This window comes from Macaca thibetana, chromosome 5, assembly GCF_024542745.1.
Source record: "Macaca thibetana thibetana isolate TM-01 chromosome 5, ASM2454274v1, whole genome shotgun sequence".
Lineage (NCBI taxonomy): Eukaryota > Metazoa > Chordata > Mammalia > Primates > Cercopithecidae > Macaca > Macaca thibetana.
In genome coordinates this window covers 67690005-67706569 of record NC_065582.1, presented here as the reverse complement: position 1 = coordinate 67706569, position 16565 = coordinate 67690005, and the positions used below count along the sequence as shown (strand labels likewise).

Here is a 16565-nt window from a genome sequence, read left to right as displayed (position 1 = left end):
CAAAAATTTTCTTAAAAAAAAAAAAGACTGACAATTAGTGTGCTGAGTCATTTTGTGGTTTCCTGCTTCTAAAAAAATTGGATAAGGAATAGAACAATATGCAGTAATTGACGTCACCAATACATTATAAATTCCTTGATCTTCACTTTTGTGAACTTAGACACATCAGAAAGTCAAAGACTTGATGATCAAAATGATCAACTAGATGAAAAACAAAGGGCTATAACTTCCCCTGAGTTGGAGAATAGTGTTCAAATGTCACATCCAGTATCAAAATGCAGAAGATATTTTAAAATAGTACTCATGAAACAGTATAGCCAAACAATCCATTTAAAAAATGGATCACCTGAAAGAAAAACATAGAGAAAAACCAAGTTTTTCTGCTGTGGGAGAATTATTCATTCTAACGTACTCTGTCTTCTACTGCTTTCTTTAGTTTAAGTTATACATTATTTGGTAATTGTAGCAACACTTTGCTTTCAATATTGTGAGAGGAACTCTTAGTTAAAAACAATGAAGGACTTGGACTCTGATTTCTAAAGTCTCCTCCAACTAACATACTATTTTCTTTTATTTTTAATTTTTTAAAAAAATTTCACAGGTGTTGAATCATTTTCTTTGTTCTGAGCTATCCTCATGGCATATCTCAAGAATATAATTCAACTCATGACACACACACAAACACACACGCAGACATATATGGAATCACATACAGATCAAGAGATACGTCTAATGAATGCTTACCTGATAACGTGTTGGCTGATTGAGAATGCTGTTAAAACTGTGTGATTCAAAAACTCTTGAGTTAGACTGAGTGAAGAGGTTTAACTAGGAAAAAATACAATTAACCTAGTAAATTAGAATACATTCATTTGGAATAAAAAATATAATCCATTTATTCTCCTTGATAACATTTCTGGAGTCAACATTCCCAAGAAACATTTTGTGGAAGTTGAGCTTTGTAAGTGATGTAATATATTCCCAAAGGTTAAAATTACTGTGAGCAATATGCTCACATTTATCAAAATGTTGGCACAATGTACTACTGTAATAGAACTATTTAATTGAAATTATATGTTAAAAATTGGCTCATAAGAAACATAATTTTTCCTGGGGACCTTGCATACTTTATCAAAATGTACTCAAGGCATCTAGAAGGCCAGGTTCCATAGAAGTTCGATCTGTTCCTGAGTCTCTCCTAGACTTGAATAGAAACACATTGCAGGTTCAGATGGCACCATTTGGTATTTTGCAGCCCTAAAATATTAGCCAAAATAACCCATCTTCCAAAGTATCTTGGCCTTATACTGAGTCAGGTTCACAATTTTGGAAAGAATTGGGCTAAAGAATTTTGGTTTCCTTTTCTTTTCTCTCTTTTTCTTTTTAAGGTTTAGCTTTTGAGTGGGTAGGAACAGGAAACAAGAGGAACCCACAGGTACTACCTACTCTGCACGTATATCAGCAGGTCTTCTTATCTGTGGACAAGCTCTGCCACTGTAAGGTGTGATTCCAAGATGTGGCCCTCTAGCCGAAGAGATGATTCACCTCATCACCTAACTTCCCACCATTGTAACTCAGGAAGGTGTGGGATGCTAAGAGAGAAGGAAGTAGCGCTGATAGGAAAGGACCTTTCTTTGCTCTCTTACAATTGTGCCTGGCGAAAACCTTAGCTAACAAAAAGTTAATTCTCCAATCAGCCACTGGAGGCCAGTATCTGATTGCTGACTGAGGTTAGCTGTCTAGGTTAGCAGGAAAGATTTCTCGAGGCTCCTTCCTCTCTTCTAAAAAAGAGAAATAGAAAAATATAATTTCTTCAAATTTCTGCTACATTCAATACATGAAGAGTATCTATGAATATGAGTAATATTAAAGAGATGTAAATGTCTGTATGCAAAATTTAAAAAATAAAATCAAAAATTTATTTATTTATTGTGGCAGTTTTTAACCAGATACGGGAAGAGTGGAAAGTCGAGGAGCAAGCCTCCTGAGAGATCAGTGTCCAACTTTCTATTTCCAGCATCTTCTCTGAGAAAGGCTATTCTTTCCTGTCAATGGTACCATACAGGCAGGAGAGGACAGCCTAAATGCAACGCTTCCTTCCTGTTCCTGTGAACAGGCTGTGTTTTCTTTACAGGGGTCTAGGTAGCCACAAGCCTACTGTGTGTGCTCCTCTCAACCTAACGTTTAGTATTTCCCCTTCTACATTATGATAATATCAGGAATGAAGTCAGTGAGACCTGTTGCCTAGAAAAAGAAAATTCAAGGTATGTTCTGTGAAGTGCAAGGGTTGTGAGCTCCCACATTTGAGAGACTTCTTTTTTGCAATAAAGTCTCAGTTAATAAATCCCCAGAAAAACAAAGACCCCTCAAAGCAAAGTCAATTTCAGTAGCAGCAGGAGCTGCCCAGAGTGACAACTAGAGCCCGACTCCTTTAAGAGACCAGTTACCTCACAGCTGAAGGTACAGCTTGCTGAGAGGAAGTGGGCTGGTAACCAAGGGTGGACTCAGGTGCTGAGCATGAGGCATCCAGGTGCCGCAGAGAGAGCTAGGCATCTGATGCTAAAATACGTGAATTCTTCACCTACCCCACACTGGTCAGTTTATGTGACCTCGCATAAGCAAGTTATCTGAATGGCTTCAATTGTCTTATCTATAAAATGGGAATAATGATAATACCTACCTCACAGCGTTGCATGAGGTTCAAATGTACAGCAAAGCACTTTGTAAACTGTGAATGAGGAAGGGCACTGATATTTGTTGAGGCTGGAACTTTGTAGATCTCATATAATCCTCACAACAACTCTACAGAGTTAGACAATTGTCTACAATTGGTGGACAATTAAGGCTCAGAGTTGTGAAGTGATTTATCCATGTTCCTTGCTAATAAGCCACAAGTGCCACAATTCAAATCCAGGTCTAATGCCGAAGCTCTCTTCTTTGTGTTATACTGCTTCTCACTGCATACATGAGGTATTATTTTAATTTATGGGCTGTTGCAACCAATTGCTGACTTGTAACCCAATAGCCTTAAGAGCCCATATCCAGGTCAAACAAAAAAAGATTTAAAAGGTCACTTTCTTAAAGAATGCAATTCTTGAAGATTCAAAACAATTTTAAAAAGCAATAAATCAAATTGCACTAATCTTAGCTTTTTCTCCCAGTTTCAACTGAGAAAAAATATCTACCTTCACTCAGGAAGGCATATGCTTTATGGAGATAACATTGATATCTTGTGGGCTTTTAGGATGTTATAGCTACAGACCATTTGCACAATTTTAGAAAAAGTTATACTTCATAACTTTGTTCCTGTCTGCCTCATTCCCTATTATTTAGGTTTGCTCACATCCTTCTATCTATACCAATTCTATCTCTGAAAGTTAGTTCATGATAACAAAGTACCCTCATGAAAATTATCTTCTTTGTTAAAATTAAACTATGACTCAACTGGGATAACTCAAGGGTTTCTTGCTTATTTATAAAATGAGTACTTATGATTATTTGAGGATGCTCTTGGGCCTGTATCTATTTTATGGCACTAATGGAAAAAAGATTATTTAGCCAAATAAAAAGTTTCTACAAAAAAGGAGAATATGGTGGTGGTGAACTATACATACACCAAGAGGAAGGCTGGAAGTTTAAACTATGTAACTTCAGAATAACAGTTGAGAAGCACAGAACACACAAAAACAAAGTGTTTTCTAACAGTAACTTTTCTGGTTACTTTTAACAAGTTAAAGGCTTTTTTGTTTGTTTACAATCTGGCAGTTTATATGATGTTCTGATCAAAACAGGGCCTTGACTCAGTGACTTCTTGAAACATCATGAAAATATTTAGTATTAGTCTGTGAAAGACTGTGGACTAGACAGTTACTTTTGACATCTTCTAAGTTCACACATAAAAATTATTGAACAAACATCAAAAGACAAGAAAAAAAAGAGACAGAACATTTATTTTAAGGTCTTGGTAAGTTTTCGATACCTACCCTGGACTTTGAGTTACCCATTCCCATTTCTATATCCTTCTGAAGCCTTCTCCTTCTGCATTTGGGGAAGTTAATGATTCGCATGATGAAATAAACAAATGATTTTGGACTAGGAACTAGACTGAAGGGTGGAGGTAATGTTTTTCCATCATCAAAATAGGATAACCAAAGTTTTGAACGAGCAAACTTCCATTCTACATCGCTGTCATCCTGTGTCACAAAACAGAAAAAACCTAATTTTAAAAGCTAAATATTCTAGTAACTGATGCTAATAGGTTTTTTACAATGAATCTAAGTTATGTTTTTGACATAGGTAACTTATACACATTTATCTACATATATTCTATAGACCTACATAATACTCTCATTTTTCAAATAAAAGATTCTCATTCTCTTTCATATGCCTCTACCTGTACCCACTGAAATTTAACCAGAACTTCCTGTCTACCATCCAAAAACAAGGCAAAAAGACAAGAAAAATAGAGTGCCAAGGAAGGATAAAAAGATTAATTCCTCCCTCTGTCCCCCACCCAGTCAATTCTGCATGTTTGACAATAGTTGCCTATTTCCCATCCTCCTTCCTCACCTATACCTATCCGAGCCAGGTTGTAGACACAGCATATTATATTTCAAGGGCAAGGGGAAAAAATGATTCTCAGATGAATTGCTTTTTGGTATTTCTGTGTTTACCATATGTCCCCAAATGTCACATAAGCCCCTGAGTAGCCTGATCCTGTCTTACATTTCCTTTCATTCTCTGTGCTGCCCACAGTGATGGAGATAACCACCCTAACTGATAGGAGAAATGAAGGGAAGGGGGTTCGTACTAGGAGGAAGCTGCCTCTCTCAGTTCACACAGCCTAGAAGGCCATTAGGACCAAAACTTCTACTTTGAGGACACTATATATTATGAGTTTCTAAAACATACATAGAGATTTGGTGGAGTTAACAAACCACAAAGCACTAAAAAGACACTGAACACTAAAGTGAAGGACATAAGAAAACATATATACAACAGTGAAAAGAGGTACCAAACCCAGCCCAATCCAAAACCAAGAATCAAGAGATTTCTAGAATACTCAAAATTTTGACTGGATAAAGAACACCATTAGTGTTTGCCAAACATCTGGTCATTCTACCAGGTAGAATGGTGGGCTGGCTAATTGAAAAGAGAGTAATTTCCTTAGGGCCAATACTTTTTCTAGCCACTTATTTCAAAACTTCTGAAGTATACCCTGAGAGAAGGCAGAGCAGCAATAAATTCATGGGGAACCCTGCTGTGCACCTAGAAGACACCAGAATGTGGATAGCTATCTATCCAGGTAGAAAACACAGGGAAAGGCCCAGGCTCTGTGGGGATATGAGCCTCTTTGTTACATGAGCTGGAGCTCAGCCATAGGGTACAGAAGCAGATGTATACTATCAGAATAGGATGACAAGGATAGACACTATGGATAGAAAACAGATTTACCTCAATTTCTTGATATGAGCTATTAATCATAGCAATTAGCATGTTGAGTAAAACGACCACCATAGTTACGTTGTATATTCCATAAAGAACGTATCCAATATTTTCTATGAATTTGTGATCATATTTGAGCACAACAGAAGTCACTTCAGACAACCCAAATATTGACCAAAATAAAGTCTTGAAACTTTCTTCTACACTGTTGAAAAAATAAGGTAAAAAGTAAGTAAGTTAACAGTTTTCAATATCTAAGAGTGAAAAGTAAAAAACAAGTTAGGGTCTAATTACTGTACAGGTATAAAATGCCACCATAATATACTCCAAGAGTATAACCACTCTGTTATGACATTTCATAGAAAAATTATTCTCTCAGGTTTTCAGGAACTGGTGATTAAACGGTGCCAATGCCTAGCTTTTCTGAAGTTATCATCAAGTGAAAATTCTCTGAACTCCACAGGAGAAAGCTGAAGTCAAGTCACAATAACCATTCCTTTCTCCTACAAAAAGGGGAATTTGCTGTTTGATTTTGTATGTGACTTAGAAATTTAAATCAGGTTTTCTGTAGTAGAACAGGGTTGGGATTAAAATTATATAACCAATTTTTTAAAAGTATGTAAAAACATATTCCTTGCAGCATCATTTGCAGTAGGGAAGAATGAAAGTAATCTAAATACCCATCAATAGGGGACAGGCTAAATAATTCTGGTATATCCATATGATGGAATGCTATGCAGCCACTGTGGGAAAATGAGACAGATCGAGCTTTGTGTGTTTATATAAAATTATATCAAAGATATACTAAATGAAAAAATAAGATATAGGAAGTGTGAAATATTCTATAATTTAAATAAAAAAGAAAGGCATACAAATACTTATATTCTTTTTTATATAAAAAATATCTCTGAAAATATTCAAAAGTAACCATTGCCTCTGGGAACTAAGGAGAAGTAAGAGACTGTGCCAAGGGTAGGGAGAAGGACAGGCATTTCCCTGTAGACGCCTCTCTATTTAAATTTTTTATCACAGGAATATATTACCTACCTAGAAATACTTAACTGGAAATGAAGAGGAGGCAACAGAACGAAAGACTCCTGTTCTTTTCCCTTAATTTATATAATGTACTTCCCGATTCTTCTACCACAACAAATAGCACTTAGACCCTCACCAGACTAATTACCTAGTTTTGTCCCTTAATTAAATGATATTTGGCAACATGTATTTGGGTGGTTTTGTCACAGAACCAAATTGTAATCACTGGTGAACTAAATTAATAATAATTAAATTAAAGATTTACACACATAAAATTCCATTACACCTTCAAAAGTAAGTCTTTTTCTTTCTCAGAGAAAGATTTGTGAAAAAGTACGTTTTAAGTTTGTTATAACATCCTAAATAACAACGAATTTTATAGATTTGTAGGTTTTAGTACTAGTTTATTCATTCACTCATAAAACAAATATTAACAGAGCATCTATTATGTTCTAGAAATTTTGCTACACCCTGAGGATGGAGGGCTGAATAGAACTCTATTCCTGTATAGTTACTCTCTATTACGAAACATTTGGCTGTGTGATGTTATGGCATAGATGCTGACAGGAGAGTAAGAAAAACCATAACCTTTTTGTTCCTGCCATTTATTTGACTGTGTCACAAAATTCTCCTGCACCTTCCTCTTGCTCCTTTGCAAACCTTGCTGCCCCTCGCTTCTCTTCAAATCTATATGGAGTGCATGTGTGGGAAGAGGGGGATAGTAAAAAAGGAAAGGACACTGGCAGTTCTGAGCTCCTACTGTGGGCAAGAGGCTTTATATAACTCACCTTACATAATTGTCACAACGACCTTATTTAAACTTTATTGTGCTTATTTTAAAAATAAGGAAACTGACACTGAGAAATGTTCAGGAACTTAACCAAAAGCCACAGCTAGAAAACAGCAGAGACTGCATTCAAATCCAGGTCTGCATGATTTTCAGCCTGTGTCCTTTCTATTACATTGTATGGTCACATCCCTAGAAAAAACACTGAAGAAAATAGAATGTATAAAATGAGTTACCATAGAGTTAAAAGGAAAATGGGGGCAGGGGTCACACTGTGTGCAAGATCTCTTTGTCATTTCCCTGCTGGGTTCAAAACAGGTTTTTTTCTTCATTACAATAAAGCGAGTTTCAAATCTCTTTCACCTCCAAGACCTGTTCTATATTAACTATTAAAAAATTCATTTTAGAACAATTGAGATGTCTACAAGGGCTTGATATTCTACTGTGGTCTATAGAGTACTTACTGAGTGTATAGTTTGTTTCCAGTAGTGGCATTATTGGGAACAAAGGCAGAGCAGGAAGGGTTTAGGACCTCCCCACCTGGAAGAACTGCAGTACACAGCAGAGGCCCTATGTCCATGACAACCGAACACCACCGGGTGAGAACAGATCTCACAATCTGGGTGTCTCCATGCTGAAGGAACTTAAAGGGAAAATGACTAAGGAAACTTGATCAAGGAAGACTTCATGGAAGAGGTGAGTCTCCAGTGCAGAAACCAGTATGGCCAAAGGAAGAAACTGGTATTATCATGATAGTGGGCTATAAAATGTTTAGCTATAATTTCCTCTTACTCGACTCCCTGTACTGATCAATGAATATATTAAAATAAAAGCTGATGCTTCCTTTTTGAAAGAAGAGTATTGGCTATAAAATGATGAAACTAATTTTAATGTTATACATAATGCAAGAGACACCCAGTATTATAAATCTGTTATCCTGTTTTCTTAATATAGCCAGTTTTGTCTAGGGTTTTTCCAAATTCTGACCCATTCTGTGGTCAAACTCTCACTAAGCTCAGAGATGAGCCTTCAGAGCAATGTAATCACACACAAGCACTAACTGTTTTTGATGGATTATTTTCTGTGCTTAAAAACATCTTTATTACAATCACAGAAATTTTTCCTTTGTTTTCTGTAGATTGGTTAGAATTTCTCTTTCCTTTATAAAAAGATGTTTTACTTACGTGGTAAAAGCAGCATTTACTTTAGCCCCAAGGTAGTAAGAATAAAGTATGAACATGCCAATCATAAAGGCAAAAAACACCATAATAAAGAGGACCATGAACTTGAATATGTCCTTTACAGTCCTTCCAAGAGAGATCTGCAGGGGGCCAAAGCTCTCATTTGCAGGGAGGATGTATGCAATCCGAGAGAAGCTGAGCACAACAGCTATGGCATAAAGGCCTTCAGATATAATCTGAGGGTCAGAAGGGAGCCATTTATCTCTAGCTAGAAAAAAAGAGAGAAAGAGATTAAAAATGGAGCTTTCTATTCATTGTCAACTATGCAAAGCAAATACCTTAAATAGGATCTATCTTGTAGGTAGGTGGTTACCATCTCAGTTGAAACTACTCTAGATTTAATTAACTGTCCAGGGATTATTTTCATCTTCAACCAGAAACGTAAACTCTATATTACTTTCAATGGAGGGTACACTATTATAAAGATACTAAGCTGACTTCACATTGAGCAGAAACAGAATAAAATACAAAACGTGAAGAGGTTAAAACACTTCGTTAGACACAGACTGTTTCCAGGATGACAAAACAACTGACTTGACTGATTTGTCCCTTCAGTTATTAAATTTACTGACCAGTTATTTTGTCATCCTATAGGCACAGCTGGAGTGTAACTTCTTTCCCATATTTTGTGGGAAAATTAGTTCATCCAATAGTTTATGCAAATAAAATATTTCGAGGAGTGAGAATGTCACTGAATCACAATGGTGCTGACAATATGATATCTCAGCAATATAACTTGTCCCTGAAAAATGTAAAATGCCACTGAAGTAAAAGAATTTTGGATACAGATTCAGAATGAGGACCCCTAAAAACCCTTTCAAGGTCACTTATTAAGTCTGCAGCAGACCTGTCAGGTCAATGAAATATTATGTGGTTAATTTTGTACAAACTGAGTCACTCCCAAAAGAATGGATGTATTGCAGACATCTGCAATAACAACAAAACTTAACATTTATTGATCAGTTCAGCCACTGTGGAAAGCACTTTGAAGATTTCTCAAAGAACTTAAAATAGAACTACCATTCAACCCAGCGATTCCATTAGTGGGTATATATCCAAAATAAAACATATTGTTTTACCAAAAGACATATGCACTTGCATCTTCATTGCAACACTATTCACAATAGCTAAGATATGGAATCAACCTAGGTGCTCATCAACAGTGGATTAGATAAAGAAAATGTGGTACATACACTTCATGGAATACTATGCAACTACAAAAAAGAATAAAAATCATGTCCTTTGCAGCAACATGAATGCAGCTGGAGGCCATTATCCTAAGTGAATTAATGCAGGAATAGAAAACCAAATACTGCAGGTTTTCACTTATAAGTGGAAGCTAAACAGTGGGTATTCATGGACATAAACATAGCAGCAATGAAACTGGAAACTACTAGAGGGAGGAGGAAAGGGTTGAAAAACATCTATTAGGTATATGCTCAGTACCCGGGTAATGAGGCCATTCCTAGCTCCAAACCTCAGAATCATGCAATATATTCAGGTAACAAACCTGCACATGTACCCTCTGAATATAAAATAAAAGTTTAAAAAATTAACATTTCTTGACTATTTAATATGTGTCAAACACTGCTTTCAATGATCCTATGGATTTGATATTATTATCTTCTTTTAGAGATGCAGAAACCAGACTGAGAAAGGTTAAAAACTTGATCAAAACAATACATATAGAAGATAGCGAAGCCTGAATCCATCCCTTCCAGACAACAGCCACTAAATATACATGAATAAATTTAAATAAATAGGTTATGAAATAGTCAAGATATATAAAATGCAATCTAAAATTAATTCTTTAATTACAAATGGTGATCATTTGCTCATTTGAACAAGTCTCCTTAGTATATAAAAATCTTTGCTTGCTGAGAATAACAGAGGTGCTTAATTACATCTTACATTTTGGAGCGGAAGTCCAGCCTTCAATAACGTTTACATGCTACTTGTACTCATCACAATGTGTCCTAATTACACCCAAAAAAATTATTCTTCACAACCAGATCACAGTTAAACTCTGTGCCTGAGTTCCCCTACCTGTAAGATGAAGATTAGACAGCACTTTCTAAAGTCTTTTCCAGATTTCAGATTTTACAACTATATACAAATTTGCTAGCTGTGGCTCCTCAATTTGGCCTCAAGAGAAGGGAAGCTAACATTACTTACCATTGGTTTGTACGGGGGAAGGAAGGCATCAATGTTCTTTCACACTGGGTGTCAGCTGAGGTCTCACTGCTCTTCACAATATAGAGATATTTGACATGAACCCCATTCCATGACATGTGAGCAGGACAACATCCTCCCCCAACATTTCTGCTGGTTCTCCAGAGCTTACATTCTTGTGGTCACTTTAGGACCTACTTCCTGCCTCTGCTGAATTACTGTTCACTTTGCCTGTAGAGCAGTTTGGCAACTTTTATTATCTATCTCCTGCTCTCGGGGACTTATCTTTCACATCAAGCAGTTTATCAAACTATTTTTTCCCTAATTAAGACAGTCTCCCAATAGTAATTATTTTATAGGCTTAAAGGTAATTTTCTTCCACCTTGTAACATTGTCTTTTTATAGCTATGAAAACTGAGGCACAGTGAAGCAAGTTGACTTGAACAAGTTTACACAGTAAAGGGGGTCAGAGCCTTGAAATGAATCCAGTTTTGTAGGTTCCAAAGTTCATGATTTCTCCACTGTCCATAAATATTCAATACACCTCTTATACTAAACATACTCTCATTGGCATTTCCTTCCAAAATGTGGTTCCAATACCTTTCCTGAAACATAAGGAGACCCTGAAGCTAATAACTTACCATAAGTGAAATACTGTATCTCTGGTGGGAGTGTCACTTCACTGAGGTCGCTCTCTTGGACATAACTGTCCACATACTGTTGTGCCTTTGTTGCCTGAAGGAAAGCTAGGAATCTGGCTGTGAAAGCAGCAATGAAGATGGAGAGCATCCCAAAGTCCAGCACATTCCACAACTGCAAAATGTATTCCCTAGGTCCTTCCAGCCAGAGCTCTTTACACTCAGACCACATCATTCCTGTCACAACAAATACAGAAGGTGCAGGTCAGATTTTACAGGCTAGGCCGAGAAGCCATTACTGTGTCCACCACCAGGCCACAGGTATCTCTAAAATACCCTACACATCAAGCACAGTACTAGGCATCACAAAGCATTGACTGACGTCACTCAGTATGGTCACTGAGGCCCTGTGCGGAGTTAAATGGAAGAAGCTCCTGCTAAGAAAATAATTCACCCCACAACACTAGAATTTGGAGAAGCAGTCTACATGTGGCACCAGAAACGTCTCTATTGATGTAGAGGAGGTAGTGGAGCGGGGTGAGGAGAAGGAAGAAGGAAAGAAAATAAGCAAGGAAGGTTCTTCAAGTTGTCCTATAAGACTTTTGGGGAAGAAAATATGTTCTATATAATCACAATGGTTAGTTATCAAACTGTAGTGATTATTGGAGAAATAAGTCCCCAAGATTTTTAACAAGAAGAACGGTTTACCAATAATACTCATATCACACTCTTATCCCCTCTTCTCATTTCCATGTCATGCTAAAAAGTGAGCAACATTATTTGAAAAAGACGAAACCCTTAAGTGAGAGGCCCTAGGACATTCTGAAGAAACTGAAAGCAGAAAATGCCATTCTGGGACAAGAGGACAAAATAGTACAACTTAACAACTTAACAAATTGTCCTGACTACATAAAGGGAAAATATTGTAGAATTTTTAAAAAGTTAATGGCTTAAAAGAAAATATATAAAATAATTACTTGACCTAGGCTGAGGCCACAGGAGTGAATGGGAGGAAGAACTAACCTACTAACTCAGAAAATAAGAAGACATCAAGACTCACACTGGATAAAACAGATACAAAAATGACTTCAGATTAATCAGAAATAAACAACCTGGTTCCAATCTCCATTTCTTAGCAGAGAGCACAACAAATTCTTTTCCTCACATAACTTCAAATTCTTATTTTAACACAGCTATTCAAAATGGGTTATTGTAAGATGAAATAGGTTGGCACAAAAGTAACTGAAGTTTTTGTCATTTTAAAAATAGTAAAAGCCACAGTTACTTTTGCACTCAACCTAATAACAAACATTCTGAAAATGAAAACTCTCCTAAAATCTCTGGCACTAAACAACAAAGAAAGTATTTGTCATCAGTTGATAGTCATTGGGTTATTTCACAAGTATTTCAATTAAATAATTGATCACAGTGAGTCACATTTTAAAACTTACATTTTGTTCAATAATTGAAATTAGGTTTCTGAAACATGGTATATTTGTAATTAGGGTCGTGTTATACATAAAAAATTTTATTTAGTGTTAGGGGACACCTTTTAGCATTACCTAGCTAGAAAATTATTTGATTATTTTGCTATTTAGCTTATCTTGCAATAGTGATGTTGTCACCATATAAGACATAACAACATTTTTTTCAATAGAAAATGGCGATTATTTCTATAATTACTTTTTGGTAGAATAAATAAAAGGCTTACCAAGAACCCAGACCATAATTAGCATTTCAGTCCATGTAAACTGGGTGGTTTTCACCCTGAAGATCTGTTTGGGATAGTCAATAACCGTGATATTGGGCAGCGTGGTGATGCCTTCAAACCTGTCTGAGGCATTGAACACAAGCAGGCCCAGGAAGATGATGAAAGAAGCTGCGTGTGCTACAAACTTCATAAAAGGGCTTCGCAGAATTTTCCCCAGCTGCAACAAAACAAAGAGGAAAAGTTTGCTTCAGAAAATCTGGCTTTCACTTGTGGAGATTACAATATAGGATTAAAAAAAAAATTGATGAAAGGAGAACACTCATAATTCTGCTTCTGTTTCCAAAAAGCTCTACATTATGAAAAATATTCTTTTAAAGGGGGATGCTTCCTTCAAAAATAATTTAAGAAGTCTTCAAAATTCATTGTTCCTAAATGTCCAATTTGTCTTACGGTAGACTGAATTCATAGATGCACTTCTGGAAATCACAGGGCCTATACCGGTTCTTGCTTTTATTTTTACACAAAAGAATATGCAAAGTCCAGATTTTTAGGGTCTAGAAAAAGAAACTTCAACTTTGTATTGTGTAATTCTTTATTGCTTTGTAACTGAGATGTTATGAGGTTCTCATAGACTCATATAAGACATTAAAAACCCTTTGAAGATTAAAAAAATTACTACTACAGAAGTAAATTTTAGTTCTCATTTCTAAATATTCCAAAATCAAGTTATACCTGGTATGCTATTTAAAAAAGGCAGAAAATATTAGAACTAAGATGAATATTGCATCTGTTACTGCCTTAATAAGAAGAGGGAGATACACAATAATTAAAACCTCTAAGTAGGTTAACTTAATCTAAAGTAATTTCTGACTTGGATAATCATGTAAATGGTACAAAAGGACTTCCAAAGTTCAGTTTATAATTATTTTAAGGTGACTCCTTTAAAATCCCCTATGATATAATGTCCTTAAAAGTCCCATGTTCCTGTGAAAATGAAAAACAATTCCTCCTGTCCCAAGGGCCTCCATAGTCTAAGAATTAGGTACATTTGGTAGATTCATCAAGTATGTTCTTTTCTACACTCTCAGACCCTGCTTTTTAACTCCGTCTGTGACCTTATAAAGTACTGAGGTTCACATTTAAAGGACTGTAACTCCGAACAAATGTTTTTGTAGGTCTAGAACCTTAATGTGATGTCAATAAATGATGAAAGAGATGGCAGGTATTTTTGGGATTGAACATGAATGCACACAAAAGTCACATTTTCCATGTTAGACGCAGAAAAATAAACAACACATTTACATATCACTTTGTTACACAGCTGCAAAAAGGGCACGTTTGGGGGTAGCTTATCCATAGCACATAGAAATTTCTTGGGAATTATCAAGCCTGTTTCTCCTAAAGGTCAATCTCTTAGAACTTTAAATAACATGAAAAGAAAGCAGAATGCAAATCTCAAAAATGCGATATACATGGAAAATTCTTGCTATGTTGCCGTTTTGTCATAAGATACGTGGTATACGGCAGCTCTAAACATGGGCTCTGGGAATGGCTTAACTTCCATGTTTCCCTTCTCTGCAGACCACGCCACACTGTTAGTTGTACTTGTAAAAGTGTAGGGAGAAAAGAAGTGGACTCCAAGATGGTTACTTCAAACCTGATGGAATGTTTTAACTGATTAAGTTCCCCTAAGAGACAAACACTTCTAAACCCCAACATTCCAACTCATTTTCTTCAGAAAGGAAAATTATTTGGGTAAGATATGATTTTCGTTTTATTGCATGCCCTCTCATATTATTTATAGTTTTTCATCTTTAGTGTTTACGTATTTGAAGAATCTTAAAGTAATTTTCCGTGACATGTAACAAAAGAACTTGGCTGAGTCATCAAATACGATCAAAATGACAAACGTTCTGCCTTCACGTGCATGGGCAACTCAATGATGAAGTGAGATGGATGAACGTTCTCACACGTATATGGTGTTTGCAGAGCAGAACTCTGCTGGGGTAGATTGCTGAGCCAGAGAGATGACAGATTTCCAGGATCACTTGTAAGTGCCCTTGACTCATTTTGCCTTGAAACTACCTCTGATTTAAACAAAACCAAATTTCAGAATGTAAAAACAGGATTAAAGGATCTCAGCGCAGCTCCTTCTCTCTGGCAGTGCCCATAACTGGCATGAATAGTATTCCTTTCCGCATCTTGCTAGGGGATCTCTTGGGCACAACTAAATTGATTTTACATTGGAAAGTTGAGAGGAGAATAAAGGTACTAACCAAAATGATCCAAGCAAAAACAATAAACAATCTTAAAAAACTTAAAATCCCTGAACCTAAATCCTACATTTTTAAGAACTGTCTGAATTAACACAGGGCTAGGGGAACCTGACATGCATTTTCTTGAAGACTTTGGATACCACCACTGTTCTCAACTGTGCTTCACACACTCAACCTTGGATTTCTTCTGACAGGTCCAAATGGGTTGCCCTTCTAGTTCCCAGTGAAACTGCTTCTTGGTACTACTGCTGTAGTCCTCTCCATTCCCCGGTCTGTTCACAGGCCAACCCAGCTGACACTCTACTTATTAAGCTGTCAATAAAATCAGTACAAGTGCTACTTCATTCAAGCACCTTTTCCTTCTCTGTCTACCATGAGGATTTTATCTGAAAAGAGCCTAAGTACTGTATGCCTGCAAATGTGATCTATCCCACTGGTACCGAATCCTTTTTCATCCCTTATTTGAATTGATCCAGTAATTAAAAAAGAGAATTTGTGTTCTTGAGTCAATTAACATTCAGGGTAAAACTGATAAGAGTCTTAAGCATGAAGCTTTTTCTTTTTTTATCCCAAAGAGACACAGTACACCACTAGAGAGGAAATAGATGTAGAAAGCGAGTACCCTGCTGCAAGGTGCAATCCAGTAGCCGATAGCAAGGAATGGAAGGCCCAGGGCCACGACCAGCACAACGAGACACTTGATCGCTATGGTCTGCTCCCTTAGGCCTGAGAGGTTCTCATACCAGATTGTCAAGAGCTGCTGCTGGCAGTTGGGATGAGCCACAAACTGTTGGGAGAGAGAGAGTTTGAGAAGGGGAAAGAAAGGTAAGTTACCATACCATTGTCAGTAGTTCAACTATTAAATACACGTGCATCCTAAAGACATTAAAGCATATTTTTCTAGCATATTGGTACTGGAAGGTTCTGGTAATATTCTTCTTTGCTTTCCCTCCATTTTTCAAAATTATTTCAGAACTAATAGAAGAACTAGAATGGAAATGAGAGGATAAAATTGGTGGTGTCCTTAATCATAGTTCTTTTTGATAGAAACCCTCCATGATTCACAGATTTCTCTGTGGAATCTGGGTGACATCTGGCTTCTTTTGTAAAAATGTGTCCCATCTTGCGGTTGGCCAGCTTACTTGCATTCAGTTCAAAATGGAAAAGAAAAAAAGTTACTTGGTTTATTGTAGACTATAGCTAAAAGAGAAATGTGTGAAGTTTCGTGAGCAACCCCTAAAATGCTACATATAAAAAAAA

General features: G+C 36.5%; 2 protein-coding genes across 6 annotated transcripts in view; one reads left to right on the top strand and one right to left on the bottom strand.

Annotated features, from left to right (window-relative positions):
- Nucleotides 1–16565, top strand: part of LOC126955751 (signal peptidase complex subunit 2-like) — a 705796-nt gene that overhangs the window by 513564 nt on the left and 175667 nt on the right. The window lies entirely within an intron of this gene.
- Nucleotides 1–16565, bottom strand: part of TRPC3 (transient receptor potential cation channel subfamily C member 3) — a 73097-nt gene that overhangs the window by 19718 nt on the left and 36814 nt on the right. For 2 of the 5 annotated variants that reach the window (XM_050792626.1, XM_050792627.1), the window contains exons 4-9: nucleotides 15928–16092; nucleotides 13030–13246; nucleotides 11322–11555; nucleotides 8452–8716; nucleotides 5455–5650; nucleotides 3984–4193 (exon numbers count right to left, since the gene is read on the bottom strand). In XM_050792626.1, the coding sequence (XP_050648583.1) occupies nucleotides 3984–4193; nucleotides 5455–5650; nucleotides 8452–8716; nucleotides 11322–11555; nucleotides 13030–13246; nucleotides 15928–16092 (1287 nt within the window). Of the gene's footprint in view, nucleotides 1–744; nucleotides 829–2680; nucleotides 2729–3983; nucleotides 4194–5454; nucleotides 5651–8451; nucleotides 8717–11321; nucleotides 11556–13029; nucleotides 13247–15927; nucleotides 16093–16565 lie in introns of all 5 variants that reach the window. The other 3 variants (XM_050792624.1, XM_050792625.1, XM_050792629.1) reach the window with 3 other exon arrangements.